This window comes from Pyrgilauda ruficollis, unplaced genomic scaffold, assembly GCF_017590135.1.
Source record: "Pyrgilauda ruficollis isolate IOZ18807 unplaced genomic scaffold, ASM1759013v1 scaffold37, whole genome shotgun sequence".
Lineage (NCBI taxonomy): Eukaryota > Metazoa > Chordata > Aves > Passeriformes > Passeridae > Pyrgilauda > Pyrgilauda ruficollis.
Genome location: NW_024525156.1, coordinates 4,315,781 through 4,332,443, shown reverse-complemented (window position 1 = coordinate 4,332,443; position 16,663 = coordinate 4,315,781). Strand labels below are relative to the sequence as shown.

Below are 16,663 nucleotides of genomic sequence, written 5' to 3'. Positions count from 1 at the left end.
CTGCTGTGGTTTGAATGTAAATGTGTGGATACATGGTCAGTTAAAGAAAATGTGTTTATCTCTTTTCCTTTTTTTCTTTTTTTTTTTTTCTTTTTTATTTTCCTTTTTTCTATTGCAGTGGGGGAGGGTCCAGTCCTAGCAGGGGTCACAAGTCAAAAAGTCTGAATAAGCTCTCAGAACAGCAGTGGCTGACCCAGGAAAATGAGATTTTTCTTTGTGAGGATTGCAGTCTGCAATGCTGTTAACAAGCACAAGGGTTAGAACTGTAAGAGAAGGATGTAAGTATTAGGCACAGTCGTCAAGTGACAGAGACTGGAAACAATGTGATGAAAACATTAAAAATAAAGAAGGGTGACACATGAACAGAAAATTACCATTGAGGATCAGTCTCCTTAAATTTAATGAGTTTTTCAGCTGGAAAACATATTAGTAACTTTTAGAAAGTTACAATCTAGTCTTCTCTTAATTTTAAAACCATAATTTCTCATTTATCATCAGATACACAGAGAAGGTAAGCTTTCAGAGAAAATCTTTTTTCCCCTAAAGAAAAGAAGGGAAGTGGGAATAGCTCTATATTTTGTTTGAACTGTTTCTCCTTTATTAAAAAAAACAAAAAACAAAAACAAAAACAAAAAAAACCCCAAAAAACAACAACAACCAAACAACCCCCCAAAAACACCCAAACAAACAAAAAAAACCCCCCAAAAAACAAAACAAAACAAAACAAAAAACAAACAAAAAAAAAACCCAAACAAACCAAAACCAAACAATCTGTGTTTAACTATGCCTGGTGCTTGCCTAGGCATTGTGTGAAGTCTGTGAGACCCTTTGGGAAACATGCAACAAAGCACATCTTTTTTCTCAAAAAAGCAGCAAGGAGATAAAAACAAGATCATGTCAGTGCGTGCTGCACTTTATGATGAAGGAAGTCTTACACCAAATTGACTGGTATAGGTTTGGAGGAGACAGTTTGCTGTTGTATAAGAAATACTTTATAAGAAGTACCTAAAGAGACAAAGAAAATGTTTTACCTAGAAAACAAACACTTAATGTGACTGTGAAGCTCTGGGGAAGCATATTACTACAGTTGTCCTGGAGATATAAATCTAAAATTATGTGATTTGTCTTTTTAAAGCAAGGACAGAATTAATCTGGAAACTTGTTAAAAAGAATTTCTTGAATTATTTTAACAGTGTGTGCTGTCAAATGAAACAAAAAATTTTTGTTTTTACAGTCAAATAGTGTAGGCACTATTCTCACTCATATGAAAACTCACATAAGAGTTTTCATATGAGTGAGAACTCATATGAAAACTCTTATGTGCTAGATGCTAAGATATAAATGGTCTTGTCGCCTGGCCAAGCTGGAGATAAGGGTCATGCATTCATGGGACGAGGCAATTATTGTTTTAAATCAATAGCCAAGACCATGGCAGAAGCCTCTTGAAAGATGAACCATTAACCTTTTTCCTGTATGTCCTTCCTCCTTCCCACTATTCCTTAGGACACTGTACATTTCTTTCTGCTAAAAGATTTACTTCTGTGCTTCCCACCAGATGGACTAAAGGGACATATGAAAGCTTAAAATTAGAAGCCAAAGGATACCAAGAATCCTCCTGTTTCTGCTGTTCCCCCTTTCCTGATGCTGTGTTCCTAATGCAAGAGGTCACTCTACAGACACATCTGACATGCAATAAAATACTTTTCCTGACTTCAGGGGAAACTTGGCAGACTGTTACTCTGATAAGAACAATTGTATTTTCCCTTGTGACTGCACCTGGACAGGGAGATAGAGAAGTGAGTCACTTGTGTGCATCCGGCCAAGAAGTTACCTTCCTGTAGGCTTTACAGAGAGTTTTACAATATTTACAGGTTTTATAGGCAAGTCAATTTTTCAATATACCCATTATTATTCTTTCTGTAGAACATGAATCAGGAATTGGAGTGGTGATATTTTAAAAAACATGTATGGTATCACATATATGTTCAATATTACATAATGCAGCGTCTCCAAGTAGATTTACGAATCCTGCAAACTCCAGAATCCCATTTCAAATCAAGGACCTGCTGTGGTTCTCTGTGCTATCCTGTACCTAGCAAAATACTATACAATCCATTTAATCCAGGGGTCAGAAGGGATAAAAGCAAAGAAGGAATGCATAAGATGTGAATAGAGTGGAAGCAGGAAGGGAGAAAAAAGTGGTTCCTACCAATGGTTTGTTCTGTGAGTCATGATGTTCTGGCCTATTCCTACCATTTTGTTGAAGAAATGGTTGAGATCATAATGAAGACAGGTTATAATGCAATGGTTTTACATTTGCAAGAGACTGAAAAGAGCAGGAACTGAGACAGTTATTTGAAGGAGTGGATTTTTTTATTTTTGGCATCTTGATATGTCTCAGAGAAGGATTTTCTTTAAAGGAAGGTGTGAGAAATCCTGACAAGGAACATTATGGAATGACCTATGTCCACAAGTGGTTAGACAACAAATTTTTTTATTTGTCCTTTAAAAACCAAGTGAAATAATTTGATAATTTCAGTATTTCTTGAAAGTATATGCATGTAATAAGCAACATGTTTTTTTAACATTCTTCTTTGTAAAGGATTTTCAGTGCATTGTGGAACAGAACTGGATTTTTTTAAAGTTGGGATCTCAATATATACTCCTAAATAAAATGGTTGTATGGCTGAATCAGGGGTGGTTTTAATTTCCATTAAAATCAGGTGAAAGAAAACCAAAGCAGCAAATTGGGCTTTGGGGATTGGATCTGCGTGTAACAACAGAATACAAGAAGGCACAGTCATGTGATTTGATGTTGCTGTTTTGGTTTGCTACAAAATGTTGAGGTTTGCTTTTCCTGAAAGTTTGTCAGTCTTTGAGTGACTAAAATTAATGTTTTATCTTTCTAAAATAATTGCCATTTAATATTATGCTCCAGAGTATGGATTAAATTACAAGCCCAGAAAGTCTTCTGCTGAAGAGAAAGGAGTTGCTGAACAGATCAATATTAAATCTGAAACTCTGTGGTGCAATAATAGAAGAAAGAGTAATGCTGACAGGTACAGTGCTTTTGCTTGGGCTACAAACAAAGTGAAGCAGCAGCAAAAGACAGACAAGAGCTGGTTTTACATGACACATGAGCCTGATTCCAGACGCTTCTTGTTGGCACTGAGCTTGTAGCTGTGAGAAAATTTTCAATTTCCTATCAGTTTGTCATTTTACGAGAGTAAATTTCCTAGAGCTCCCCAGAAGTTCAAACAAACTACCAGCCTCCTTGGGAGACTGGGTTTGTTTTGTTGGTTTAACACATAGCTCCATTTTAATCAGCCCCATTATTTGACCTGGCCCACAACTAACATTTTTCATCAGGCCCTAACTTTGCACACACGAAGCGTCTCCCAGGAAAGATGCTACTAATTGATGTCATCCTGCAGGCACTTTGTCTGAACACAGGTCTGGCCCATGTAAATATTTACAAGTAGTACTCCTATTAATATTAAAAGGAAAGCCTTGTGATTACTTAATAAACCTTGTGAAAGAAGTGGTGGGTGGTGATAGGAAAATAGGTTTGTTTGCCAGATTCCCAGCCATATTCTCCCATGATTTGACTGCATTCCTGTCCATACCAAACAGTATTGTTGGCTCCCGGGCTTCAACCTATTTAACATATAAAATTATGTTTCTTTGAAAGTGCTTGCCAGCCTACTCTAATTACATTGTATTAAAACTGTAGGCTAGACATGGCGTGTTGATGGTATGATATTATAAAGCAGTCAAGTTTTAAAACCAGAGCTGGATGCTGGCAGGAGCTTTTCTGCCTTTTCAGCCCAGTGATTTGGGATAACTTGTATATTATAAAAGTAAAGTTTTGAGTTAAAACTGAGGCAAAGCCTGCTAAACGTAAGCAGAAGCAAAAAAGGGCAGATCACTCTGTCTTGTCTTTACTCAGAGACCCAATTCTGAGCCTGTTTTTGTTTCCATTCCAGAAGGAGGGAGTGGAGCACATGATGAAATCCATACCTTTCTAATTTGCCCTGCAATACTCAAGATGTTGCTGTTGACTACAGCCACTTTGTCAAGGAACCCTGAAAATATTCAGTTAATATAGCTATTACCTGTTTATAGTGAAGTAATTATATAGTTAATATAGATATTTAAGGCTGGTACGTGCACAGGATACTGCTTGATGCTCTCCTGATGAAACCTAGGAATTCAAAAGAGCTTCCAGGATGGCAGCAATATAGCTGATGCATCTTTCCAAACATGTTCATTACTCCTTGGATTTTCCTGCCTCTGTGTTTCATTTTCATACTATATCTTTTGTGGCAAGGGTTTGTTTGGGGCTGGGGGGTGATTGTTTAATTTAATAATTCTCATATTTCTATGACACTCAAAATAATACAATCAAGCTCATAGAATCTGTGTCTTCTAAAATTACTTTTAGAAGTAATTTCCCAGAATGTCACTGCAGCGATTGTTCTTGGTGGAATGGATATCTTTTACTTTCCTAAACTTCATTCTAGAAAAAAAGTAGGTCTGCCACTGGAGGACACAAAATGAGGCAAGATTGAATTTCTATAGGAAGTGAGAGACTTCTCTAATGAAGTAAGAGACAAATGAAGTCAACGTAACTTGATGGTGAAAGGTGTTTGTCTATTGAGTGTCTTACGCAGTAGAATGGGGAGTAGTAGTTCATTAGTACTGGACACTAATTGCATACAAAATAATTGGTTCAATGAAAATAGAATGCCACATTTATGAGAATGTAATTATATAGGGCTTAATAAATTAACACATCACAGTCAGATAGGCAGAGATTTTACAGAAAGTTTTGTTCAAAATAATTTGGCAGATGGTTCATGTGAGCTGCTTTAGCTCACACACAGACAGACAGGAACTCTCTTCCATATCAGGTGTTTTGATAAGTAACTGCTTGTAATTCATTATGCTGAGTAATTTATAACTTCCTACAAATCACATTCTAAAGATTCTTCTCCCTGGCTTTCCAGAATGGCTGTGTGATCTCACACATATTAACAATTAACAGTATTTCAATTTCAGTTTCTGAAAAAAAAAATTGTTTAAAAATGCATACTTCTGCTGTGCACAGAATTTCATCACTGCTATCACAGAATGTCATCTTTGATCCTAGCAAGAAAAATGACTGCCCATGCTCTGAAACAGCAGGCATTTTAGCACTGCTTGACTGAAAGCAGAAGTGCCATCCAAGTGTGGAGTGGCGTTCCTGGATAAGGTATTAGTTAATCCTGACTCAAAAATACATACGTGCTTAACGTCATTCAGGTAAACATTAAACTGTTTAGTTTTTTAGTATGTCCTGAGGACTTTCACATTTCTATTTGAACTAAATGATTACTTCAGTAATTTTTCAGTCTCAGAGCAGCGAATATAAAAGGAAATCCCACCATATTTGAGAAATGAAGGTGTTTAGCTAGTCGTATTCTGCCATGACTTCTCTGTGATTTCTGTCTTTTGGAAGGTGATGTTGACCAGTATGTAAAACTAATGAATTCATGACACCTTAGTCTGTTTTTTTCTCTGTTCCTTGAACCATAGAAAAGGTAAAAATTAAAGCAGAAATTTGCACCATTCCAAATAGAGATATTTTAACAGACTAATCAGTCAGTTTCCCAGGAAGTGGCGTTCTAACTTAGTTTAGAATGTGCTCTGAAGGGCCAAAACTGATGCTGGGTGACCCAAACCCAAAGCCTGGGAAAGGGAAGCTAAGGCACTCAACACAAGCTTATCCTGTAGAAACTGGCATAATTAATTAGATCTGCAGATGTGCAGTTGTTCATCGCAGAAGTAGCAGACTTATTAGCTTTTAAAATTGCTGCCCTGGCTTAAATCTAATGGAAGTTGGATTCCTCTTTGATGACTTCTGTATCAAAAAAGTTTTTATATTTTGGGGGATTTTACTCTTAATGAGGAAAAATAGCTGTGAATGTTAGATTGTGTCTTTCATTCAATAGCAATATATTTGTAGATAGTGCAATGATGCAATTTACTCAGCAATAATAAGAAATAAAGAATATTTGTTCAGGCATCATGCTGTCCTATGTGTGTGTGTGTGAATCATGACTGGTTTCTAGATTCTAGATGGTTTGAATTACCTTATATAATGGCTGTATTATGTGTCTCTATTGACCATAAGAAAGAGCTTTTGGGGATCAGATTCTTAGGCAATTCATTTGTGTAGACCAAAAAAAAAAACAAAACCCAGAAAGTTTAGTCCTCTGCTGACAGTGTCATTCCTGGTGGGAAGGGTGGTCATCCTCTGCACCACCAGATTCCTGCTGGGTCTCCCACTGGCTCTGCTACCACAGGTCTGCACATGCTCCCCTTCTGCAGAAGGAATTGCTCTCCCACCTCTTTGCTGAAGGAAGTGCTGCTGTAAGACTGATTTTCATCCCAGGTGGCATGTGGAAATTAATTAATGGAGTTTTTTATTGTTGGAATATTGCCCCTCTATGTAGGTAAAGAGAATAAAATGTCAGACATACACCCTCCACAAGAGAAAATTCAACAGTCATCTGATGATGCATTGGGACCACTATAGTGTTGGATGTGTACTTACAAGGATGTTCTGGAAGCATACTGACATTTTTAGGGCTATGTTGTGAAACAGACTTATTTTCCTATTTATTTTCCTACTATTTTTTTTTTCAAAAATATGAGCATCTGCAAACAAACAGACATAAACACTAAAGTGACAAAAAATCACAAAACTTTGTAAAAAGATAAATGTGTGTTACATGTTCTTTCTCCATCCCTTTGTTTTTTTGCATCCATTTTTATTTCAGAAAAGTAGAAACAAGTGCAAAATGTATGCTGTGGAGTAAAGCAGCCTGAAGGCATTTCTATAAACCCATCCCCTTACTGTTCATTGCGCTGAGAAGAAAAACAGAAAGATGAGATTCCTCAATGAAAGCAAAACAAGAGGCAGAAACATAATCTCATCTTTTCTGAGGAAGCAGGCAAATCTCCTACACTATTCACTAGTGCTGGAATTAATCAGCTTCTGAATAATACGTTTGGACTCCTTGGTGAGATGATTCTGAGTTAGAAAGTCCCCTCTGCAACTGGATGAAGGAAAGAAAAGAAAATATGGGGCATGCTATGCACCAATTCAAGGCTCTGTTTTGGAAAAATTGGCTCTGCCGTGTGAGGCAACCGGTGAGTGCTTGGAAATAATTAAGAAAGGAATATTTAAATTTTTTTTGTATCTGGAAATATTAGTATTAGTATTTGGTATTGGAAAGATTGTGTCTATCGGTTTTCCCTTTTCACTGCAGATTGTTAAGGACAGGCTGGCTGCAAGTGGTTCTTGTTTTGCCTTTTGTCACCTAATTGTTGAAAACACAAGAATAGAACGTGTTGTTTTAGTTCTAAAATGGCTGAATACACCAATTCTCCCCAATTTGCAAATGAGACAAATGTCATAAAAATTTTGAAGAGGCACTTCTTATCTTTTAATTAACATTAGATACTAGCAGTGCTGGTTAGCAGTGGCAAGAGAGAAAATAAATTTTTTTCACATTACAGGTGCTTATAGGTAATGTAAGAAAGCTTGCATGACTGTGATCAAAGTCTAGATACAGGGAATGTATTGTGTATTAAAATTGCATAAACTTCTTAATTTCCTTTCTTATCTGCTCTCCAAAGCCTAATTTAACCTTTCAAATTCCAATATGCAAAATAATGTTTTAAAACAGAAAACAGCTGCTTAAAATAGAAGTCAAAATTAAAATGATGAAAATTAGATATTTGATGACTTTTACCTTTACTGTGATGGAAAAAAAAATTTAGGATAGAAGGAAGTGAATTTTCTCAAGTGAGAGAACATTTTTGTGGGGAAAAAAGGTCACTTCAATTAATAGTTTCACACAGATTTCACTTGTCTATAATGATCTGGGGATTTGCAGTGAAGCATGTTAGCTGCTTTGGATAGGATTATTTCAATTAAACAAGCACACAGCTTTCAGTTTCAGAAATATTTAGCCTCAATAAAATAGAGATTTAGAGAGGAATTTCTTCCCCAAGTTAATGAAAGTGATGTTTTCTAATATAAAATATACTTTTGGGGGAAGGATGCTGTTGGTCATATTATTCTCCATGCCTGTACAGTTCTTAAGTTCAATCGGGGTGCATCAAGTGGCTTCTCTGTATCTCCTGTTTCCCTGCATGTGGATCTATTTCTCCTCTTGTTCTGTGTTGTGTTCCCTTATATATTTCTGAAAGAAAAAAAATCTTAGTTCATGTAAGTCATAAGTTTGTTTAATTGGTAGATTTCCTGAATAGAGAACTCACTGAGAAGCAGACTTCTCCAAGCCAGGAGTGATCACAAGGGTGATCCAAAGCAAACTTCATTCTGTCTGTCGAGAGGCAGAAGCTGCCCTGGGGAACTTGCAAAACCTCCTTGTGTGCTGTTGTGCAAGCACTGAGCTGTGAAGGTGCTCCATCTGCAGTACGGGGGGGAGAAATCCAGGTTGGATCATCCACCTATGCAGAGATGGTGAGACCCTTGTGAATCTGAAGAGAGAAACACCTCCTGAAAGATCTGATGTGCTTCAGTGCTGTTCCATACCACGTAGATCTGTCTGTATAAGACAATTTTCTCCTGATGGCTGTTTATCAGCAGTTAGGGCTGATAAACTAGCAAAGTGTTCTGAGTGCCATGTGCCATTATTCGATATTACACAGTGAAGGGTGAAGGGGCTGTGACAGATGTAAGTGTTCTGTAAGGAACAGGTCTTGTGACTGAAATTCAGGTTGGCATCAGCACCTTCTACCAACATGATTCAAAGGCAGGACAGGTTCTTTTGTACGTTTTGACTTGTTGGAGTTTGAAATTGCAGTTGTGCCAAAGATACATTCTTATTTCTGTTTTCAGAAGCTTTTACTTCTACTTTTACTACAGATTCTAGAAGCTCAGGACATACACACTACCAGGCTACTTTAGTTCTCCATCACTGCATTTCTTAACTGTCATTTAAATAATGTTTATCACCATCCAAATTTGTAGCTAGGTAAAGGATGAAATGTGATTCCCAAATTCTGATGCCCTAATTTAGAGGACAATTGGAATTAAAATCAGCTGGGTCCTAAACCTCTGCTACCAAAACTCACTATTCCTCCCAGGTGCATCTCCCCAGAATGTCATGAGCTCTCAGGCTCCAGCTCCCCTCAGTGCCTGGGCAAAGCAGCTGTGCAAGGACTGCAATCCTGCAATGTCACAAATACTTTTTCCTTGGACCTTCTGTGGGCACTTTTCCTATTTGAACAAAAGTAATCCTTATACAGCAGCGTTACTTCCCCATGTGTACAAGAAATCACTTGTTACGATCAGTTTTGCATGCTCAATGCCTGCAGCATGCTGGTGGTTCATTGTGTCCTCCAACCTGTTGTTTCCTCTGCAGCTCAGTTCTTATCCCAAATTCCTGTCAGCAGGAGCAGCAGTCATGCCCTATCCCCTCATTCCCGGCCCAGCCTTAGCCCTGGCTCCCCTGGAGTCCCAGGCTCCCAGCAGAGCCTGTTGCCTTGCCGGAGCACTGCTGGCCAGGCCCTTCCTGGCCAGGCCCTGCTGCCCTGGCTCCGGCCTGGCTCCCTGTCCTTCAGGGAGCAGCTGGCTCGTGCTGTGCCCTGGCTGCTAGCTGGGCTTGTCCTGAGCCCTGAGTGGCAGCAGGGAGCCCAGCCTGTGGCTGTCCGGGCCTTCTCCTATAAAGCCCTCGAGCTCTGGTCTCCCACCCCCCACCTGAACTTGTGGGACCTTCCCCCAGCCACTGCCTGTGGGCTCTTATGGTGGTGGTGTGTGCCCCCAGGGACAGCTGGACCCTTTCCAGCCCCTGCAGGGCAGCCTGGTGACATCCCCTCCCAAGTCTCTTCTGCAGTGGCCCTTCCCTCAGCTGCTGCAGCTGGCTCCATTCCCCACAGAGAGCCCACGGACACTCTGCAGCAATGGCTCTGCTCCACAGCAAGGCCCTCCATCTGACCCCAGACAGGAGGAATGGGGATGAATATGCCAAGGAGGGGAGGATGCTGTCAGGGCTCTGGGCCTCTGCTGAGTTTAAGGGCTCTGAGCAGCCCAAGCCAAAACTGGGTTTCTGTGCCCTCCTGCCTGGGAGAAGCTCTCCAGCTCAGCCCCTGTGCTTGGACACTGCTTGGCTTGACGTGCTGTGACATTGGCTGAGGATCTGGACTCCTGGTTAAGGCTGGCTGTGATAGCAGGCCTTGCCCTGCTCCCCTTCTGGGGTACCTGGATGGGTCCCCTGCCCTGCCGGGTGTCACTGTCACACACAGATCCCTGCACCCTCGGGAGCAGCAGGCTCTTGGTGACCCCTAAAAGATTGAAAGCACCATCCTCCCTTTTATTAGGTTGGCTCCTGCATTGTTGAGTATGATCAGTTTAGATAAATGGCGATATCCCTAAATTTCTGGAAACCTTTAGTTCCTTGTCTAATGTCCAGCACAGGTGTCCTTCTCCACAGGGAAGACTCAGCCACTGGATTTTTTCTTATGTTATGGTTCTTAGGCATTTTTCTGACACACCCAAGTTTACTTCTGTGATGGGATTTGGTTCAACTCTGACAGTTTAGAAATAAAATCCCTCTGAACAGCCTCTAATGGGAGACCTTCAGCATGGCTGTCACTTCTACTGTGTTTCTGTCCTTATTAATACTTTCCTAATGCTGTCATCAGTGAATCTAGAAGTCTTTTGAAACTTGGCTGAATGGCTGCTTCTTCCTTTCTGCTGCTTAAAACTGGCACAATTGCTTTTCTTGGTGTTTCTTTTTCTTCCTTCCAATCAATTTGGGAGTTTGTGTCCTCTCCGCAGAGGCGTGAATGTGCGCTGTGTATGTGCAATCTGCTCAGAGAAGACACACTCAAAATCTGAGTCCTGCTGCATGTTGGCTTGTGTGCCTTTTTGTGGCTCTGGAAATGGGAACACTGGGATATGAGAAGTGTGGCTGTGGGCAGCCTCAGGCCTGTTAGCTTGGTCTCACTTGGTCTTCCCTCCTGGAAATGACAAAGGTGGCTTTTGGAGAGCATTTGAGTGCAGGTGACAGAAAGGGTGTGATGGCAGCAGCCAGGGAGTCAAGGAAGGACAAGAAGGTATTGCCACCAGGAAGGGCTCAGGGGAGCATGAAGAATTTCACCAAGGTGCAGCATGCTGCTGGCTTCCTAGTAGGCTCAGGTATGGGAAAGTTGAAGGTCACTATCATCATGTTGCCAGTCTTTGTCTTGACCTGAGGAAAGTATCTACAAACAGTATAAACTGAAATGAAAACTACTTTTCTGTTCTGAAAGAAGTGCATTTCACAAAGCTATAAGGATTTACAATAGAAGTCAGTTGTTAGCTTGCTTTAATGGTCTTGTTTTTCCTTAAATAGTTGTAGAGAGGATATATAATGTTTTTATTTTAAAGTAAAGACATATGAATTTTAATGATTTGTTCCCAAACCCTATGTTCTATAGACTGATGTTCTGATTTCCTTTTTCAGGTCCTTTCTCTCACTGAAATACTGTGGCCATGTGTACTTTTCTTGATTCTAGCTGCCATCCGCTTCCAGGAGCCCCCAAAATACAAGGAAAACTGTATGTTTTATTTCACTTGTGCTCTATTTTGGTTGCTTCTACTCGTAGAAGTATTTAGCAAACACTAAAGACACCCTAGAAGGGGGGACTTAAATGTAGTGGAGTCAATGGAAAGAGTCCTACAGTAGGATTCAATCTTGTCCAGCTGCAGGCCTGAGGAAGCTGTATTTATGTGGGAAAGAGATGCAAAGTTTACGATCTGATTGGTAAGACAACTTTTAAATGTCAGCTTTGGAGTGAGGGAGATTATTTTGGTTTTAGTTGTATTTATTGCTTTCTACTGAGTAATGGAGTTTAGATTACTGCCTCAGAGGTGGATATTGACAATTAGACAAGATGAACCTCACCCCTACTCACTTCCTGGGATTGAGAATTAATATTTTGTTAAATTCCTCCATTTCCTTTAACACTTCAAAACTCCCTCCACCTTATAAAGCTATTTTTGCTTTTATCTTGTCAAAATATAATTCATTTAGAAAATAATTATTTATTATATTATTATCTATTCAGTTTATTATTCGGTTATTCACCAATGCAGTAAAATGGGGATAAACCAGCTTTAGCTACATTAAAAATCAGTTTGGTAAAACAATTCTAGATCTATAGAGTGAACTATCTGGAGAGAATGGAGCCTGCATTATATATATTTACTTTATAGAGAGCTGTGGATAATTCTAGAGATATGGAAAAGTGGCTGTTTAGACAGTCTTGATTGATGCATGTTCAGACACTGCTGAACACCAGTTCCTTCATTTTTTGAAAGCCTGTGAGAAAATAGGAAATACCACTTTGTGCAGAAGTCTATATTCCAATCCAGGTTACATGATTTTGGGCAGAGGGGCTAGCAACCACATGATACTGCAATAATGTTACTACCAGGAAAATCAGCTCTTCAAAGATTGCTTTCAAATGTCACATGTAGCTTGTTGTCACAATCTGACACAGAGGTTACTCATTTTCCGTGACGACTGAGTTTTTCTTAAATGAGACACCTGACATTGATACAACTTCATTGCTTGCAGGTGACAAAGAGGCTTTTTAGGACAAGGAAGCACAATGTGATGGTACAGTTTGCAAATGCAATATTACTGGTCCCATTTCTGCTGCTGCTTGGTTTCAGGTTACTTAGAAGCTCGTGACTTACCGAGTCGGGGCCTTTATCCTTTCATGCGGACCCTTTTCTGTAACGTTGGTTCAAGATGCAGGAATACCAGTTACACAGCGCAGAGACACGGCCGCTTTAGGTGGGTTATGACAAAGCTGCCACTGTCACAGTGCATCTTCTTTTACAGAAAAGGTTCTTACTGCCTCGTAGACAGGAAAAATAGGAGCAATGTTATTCTGTGCTAAAAGTTTCCTTCAGTGTTCTTATGACTGCAAAAGGTGTAAGGCCTTAGTTATACCTCTTGCTAATTTTTGTTTACATTTCTTGGGCATTTCATGCCTTTTTGGATACTGAACACTCTGGGGGGATAAAATTATAGCTGTACCTTGTCATATTCCTTCCCTTTTGCTGCTGTAACGTTGGTTCTGTAATGTTGTGTGAGAGCATACTTTTATCATTTACTAAAAGTCTTTTATTACATGAAGTGAGTGAAGCTGAGCACCAGAATTATATGTGGATTTCAGCTTTGAATAGTTTGGGAGTATATGCAGTGGGAGAAGTGAACCCAGGAAAGCAAAACAAGAATAACTTTCAAATAAGACCACAAAGAAGTTCTGTAATAAGAAAGAACTTAGAAGTTACCCATAAGTCCTTGTCACAGGATCCTAGCATGCAGAAAGAAAAAAAGATTGATTTTAATTTGGAATTTCTCTTGAAGAAATGAAATAATTTCATCTACTCCAAAAATTCTTGAGATGCAAGACACTTATGCAGACTGGTTGAAGGGTACAGTCATAAACAGCCTTTCAAAATATATAACAATAAAGTCAAATTAGGTTCAGCTAATCAGAATATATACATTTATATCTGTATGTTTATTCCTAGAAAATTGATAATATCTACCAAAAGATCTTTAAAGGCTGAGCCAGGTGTGTCGGAGAACCAAATATTTATGGTTTACTATTGTAGAAGTTTATAGGTAGCAATAAATTCAGCATACAACAAGTTGGGAAGCTTCAGTATCACAGTAATAGGCCATAATACCCATATATTGATCAAGATGGTCTGCTTCAGTTATTTGTACATGTAGAGAACTGTTGATTGAACATAAGAACATACAAAATAAACCTTGTTTATGGGCAAACACGTTATACATAAAGTAGAATTTGTTACTAGAATCGACATCTTAACAATTTAAGCCAGTATTAGTCAAGATGCATTATTACGCAAGATACTTATAGACAAAAATACCTGTATTAAAATTCTCCTCTGTCTCCTCCTCCTCCCACTAATACAGCTAAAATTGTTACATGACCACTGAGTTTCCAGTCCTTTCTCTGGGGTTATGCTCACCTTTCCACTGGTGCTCCGGGTCCTGTAAACAGCTGCAGATGGATGGAGGTGGGGTTGTTATGGAAAGTCATGATATACAGTATTTTACCTGGAGGAATGTGGGGTTGATGGCTTCTTTTTTCATTTGAGGGTGCACTTGGCGTCACTTGTGTTTGCTAGTGTGCTTTTCTACTTTGTTTGTTTCCACTGGTTTGCAGCTCTGGGATACATTCAAGCTTATGTTGTACACCTGAATGAATATGGTGTTTTTTGCATATGTTAGCTACCTACTATTTTTTCTTGATGCTTAGAAATTGGCTTTGTCCAGCTACAGTTCTGAATTTGAACTAAACTGGTGACTTGTTTCTAGCCCTCAGTACCAGCCTGTGCCCCACCTCTCATCATCCCAGATACTCCAGTATTATATTCCAGTGCAGTTCATATCTGTCCTCACCTCTCAAGGTCTCACCTATTATACTGGGCCTGTGTCTTCTGCACTGCCTTGTTAGCCATAAATATCTCATTTTGCACTGAATGGTCACTTGCTACTTCTATCTCTATAAAACTATGATGGTGTTATGCAGTGACAAGTGAAAATACAGCAAATTCCAGAGTTGTCCAGCCAGGAAAATAAAAAAAGGTAAAGTGAACCCAAGTAAAAAAAAAAAAAAAAAACCAAGTTCAGGCAAACCAAACCTGTGCTGTGGTCTTTCAAATTCAGTACAAAGCCTGTCACCTCTTACTTGCAGTAGAAATTCTATATTACTGGGTTAAAGAGTTACCCTAACTCTAGCCTTTTAAAAATTTCTTCCCTAAAAGTATAGCTTTTATTTACATCACTAGTTCAGATACCATCCAAATGTGTTAAATTTCTAGCAACTATGAACTCTATTGACTGCTCTGCATGATTATTTACACTGTTTTGACTGAACTGCCCAAATTATGTTCCAGCTCAATAGAAAATCAGGAGAGAATTTCCTGGAGGCAGTCTTAGACCTACTTAAGAATCAGGGCAATTATTCAGTGGTTTTCAATTATTCAACTGAAAAATAAAATGCATGCATGTATCCATATTTATGCACTCAATAGGCTGCACTGAGTAGCATATAGCCTAGGTAAAGAAAAAGGCTAAAAAGGTAGGATGAAGTTCATTCTGAGGTCAGCCTGTTCCACCAGGTCCATCAGTATAAATTAAATCAACCTCAGGGCTGCTCTGACTTATGCTGGCTGCCAACAGCCTTAGGAATATAGACTGTCAGTTTGATCAGTCAAACATAACTGAGTCCAGTCCCTGTTGACTGGAGAGATGGGGTGTCATAGGAACAGTAATATCAGTTGTCTTCCCTTCAAGGATTTATATCAAACCATAAGTCTGATAAAGGAACCTTTTTTATGTCAATAATATTGTGTTTATTAAGAGTGAGTCAGAGACTGCATAGTTTGCATGGACACTTGACTTTTTTTTCACAGTATGTAACACTTTGGTGCTATCACTTTGAAATGTAGTAGCTGTCTTTGGAAGTAAGTAGTTCTATGACTGCTGCTGGAACCTCCATGGAATCCATAAACCACAAATAGCTATTTGTCAGTGAGCAGCCCCCCACCTTGAGGGGGGCTGAGCCCAGGGTGAAGTTATTCTGCTGCAGGCTGTGCCCTCACAGATGTGCCCCTGTCCCTTCAGGCAACAGCCTGTGATGTGGTGAGAAGATGAGCCAGTTGAAGCCTACAACCATATTAACTTTGATTTGCAGCAAGATCTGCCACCTCCTTGATGCTTCGGAAAGCATCCAGTTGCAAGAGTGCAAGAGCTCTGTGGCTCCTTGCTCCTCTTTTCAGCCACTGCAAAAGCTGCTGGCTGGCAGCTCACTGGCATGATTCCCTAGCCTGATATACCCACTGACAGAGCAGAGGAACAAGGAAGTATTCATGACAAAGGACATTTTTCCTTGCTCTTTCCAGAATGTTCCATTCCCCACTCCACTCCACATCTTAGTGGAGCACAGTGTAAAACTGAGAGCATGAAAATAAGATAAAAACCACACAGCCCAGGAGTCCTGTGGCCTTACACCCACACCTTTCCATGCATGTGCATGGAAACATCATGATTTCCCAGTACTCTGGATTCCCTGGCGAATCTTGCAGAACATGGTGGGATTTGCCCTTGCAGTCTAGACTCCTAGATCTATGTTAGTTAGACTTCTCAAAGACCTAAAAGAAAATTAAGCCATTCTCAGACTTAGAACCACAAATATCATTAAACCAAGACTCTAAAATATAATTTCTAAGCACATTTGTTTATTTCCCTTTATTAGCTTATTTCTCTAAGCACATTAGTTTGTTTAGCTACACGTGGTAGGAGCCTAAGCAGCCTCACCCAGTAGATGTGGTAGAATCTCAGATCTGTCTCTGGCACTTCTGCTGGATGTGCCACTCACGCCCGTGTGGTAACTCTGTCTCCTTTTGCACCTGATTGTGCTCCTGGGCTCACCCTGCCTTGTTGGGGCTGTCTCTGGAGCCTGTAACACACCCCTGTGTCTGCCTGCAGGCAGCCTGGGGGACTGTGTTTCACTGGTGAGGGCATGGGCTGTTCCAGGGTTGCCTCAGGTCCTA

The 16,663-nt window shown here is 39.8% G+C and overlaps 1 protein-coding gene across 1 annotated transcript in view; it reads left to right on the top strand.

The window, feature by feature from the left end:
- Positions 1–7,128: 7,128 nt before the first annotated feature.
- Positions 7,129–16,663, top strand: part of ABCA13 (ATP binding cassette subfamily A member 13) — a 171,639-nt gene continuing 162,104 nt past the window's right edge. Inside the window, exons 1-3 of the mRNA XM_041475876.1 lie at positions 7,129–7,197; positions 11,523–11,616; positions 12,737–12,860. Of these exons, the coding sequence (XP_041331810.1) occupies positions 7,129–7,197; positions 11,523–11,616; positions 12,737–12,860 (287 nt within the window). The remainder of the gene's footprint in view (positions 7,198–11,522; positions 11,617–12,736; positions 12,861–16,663) is intronic.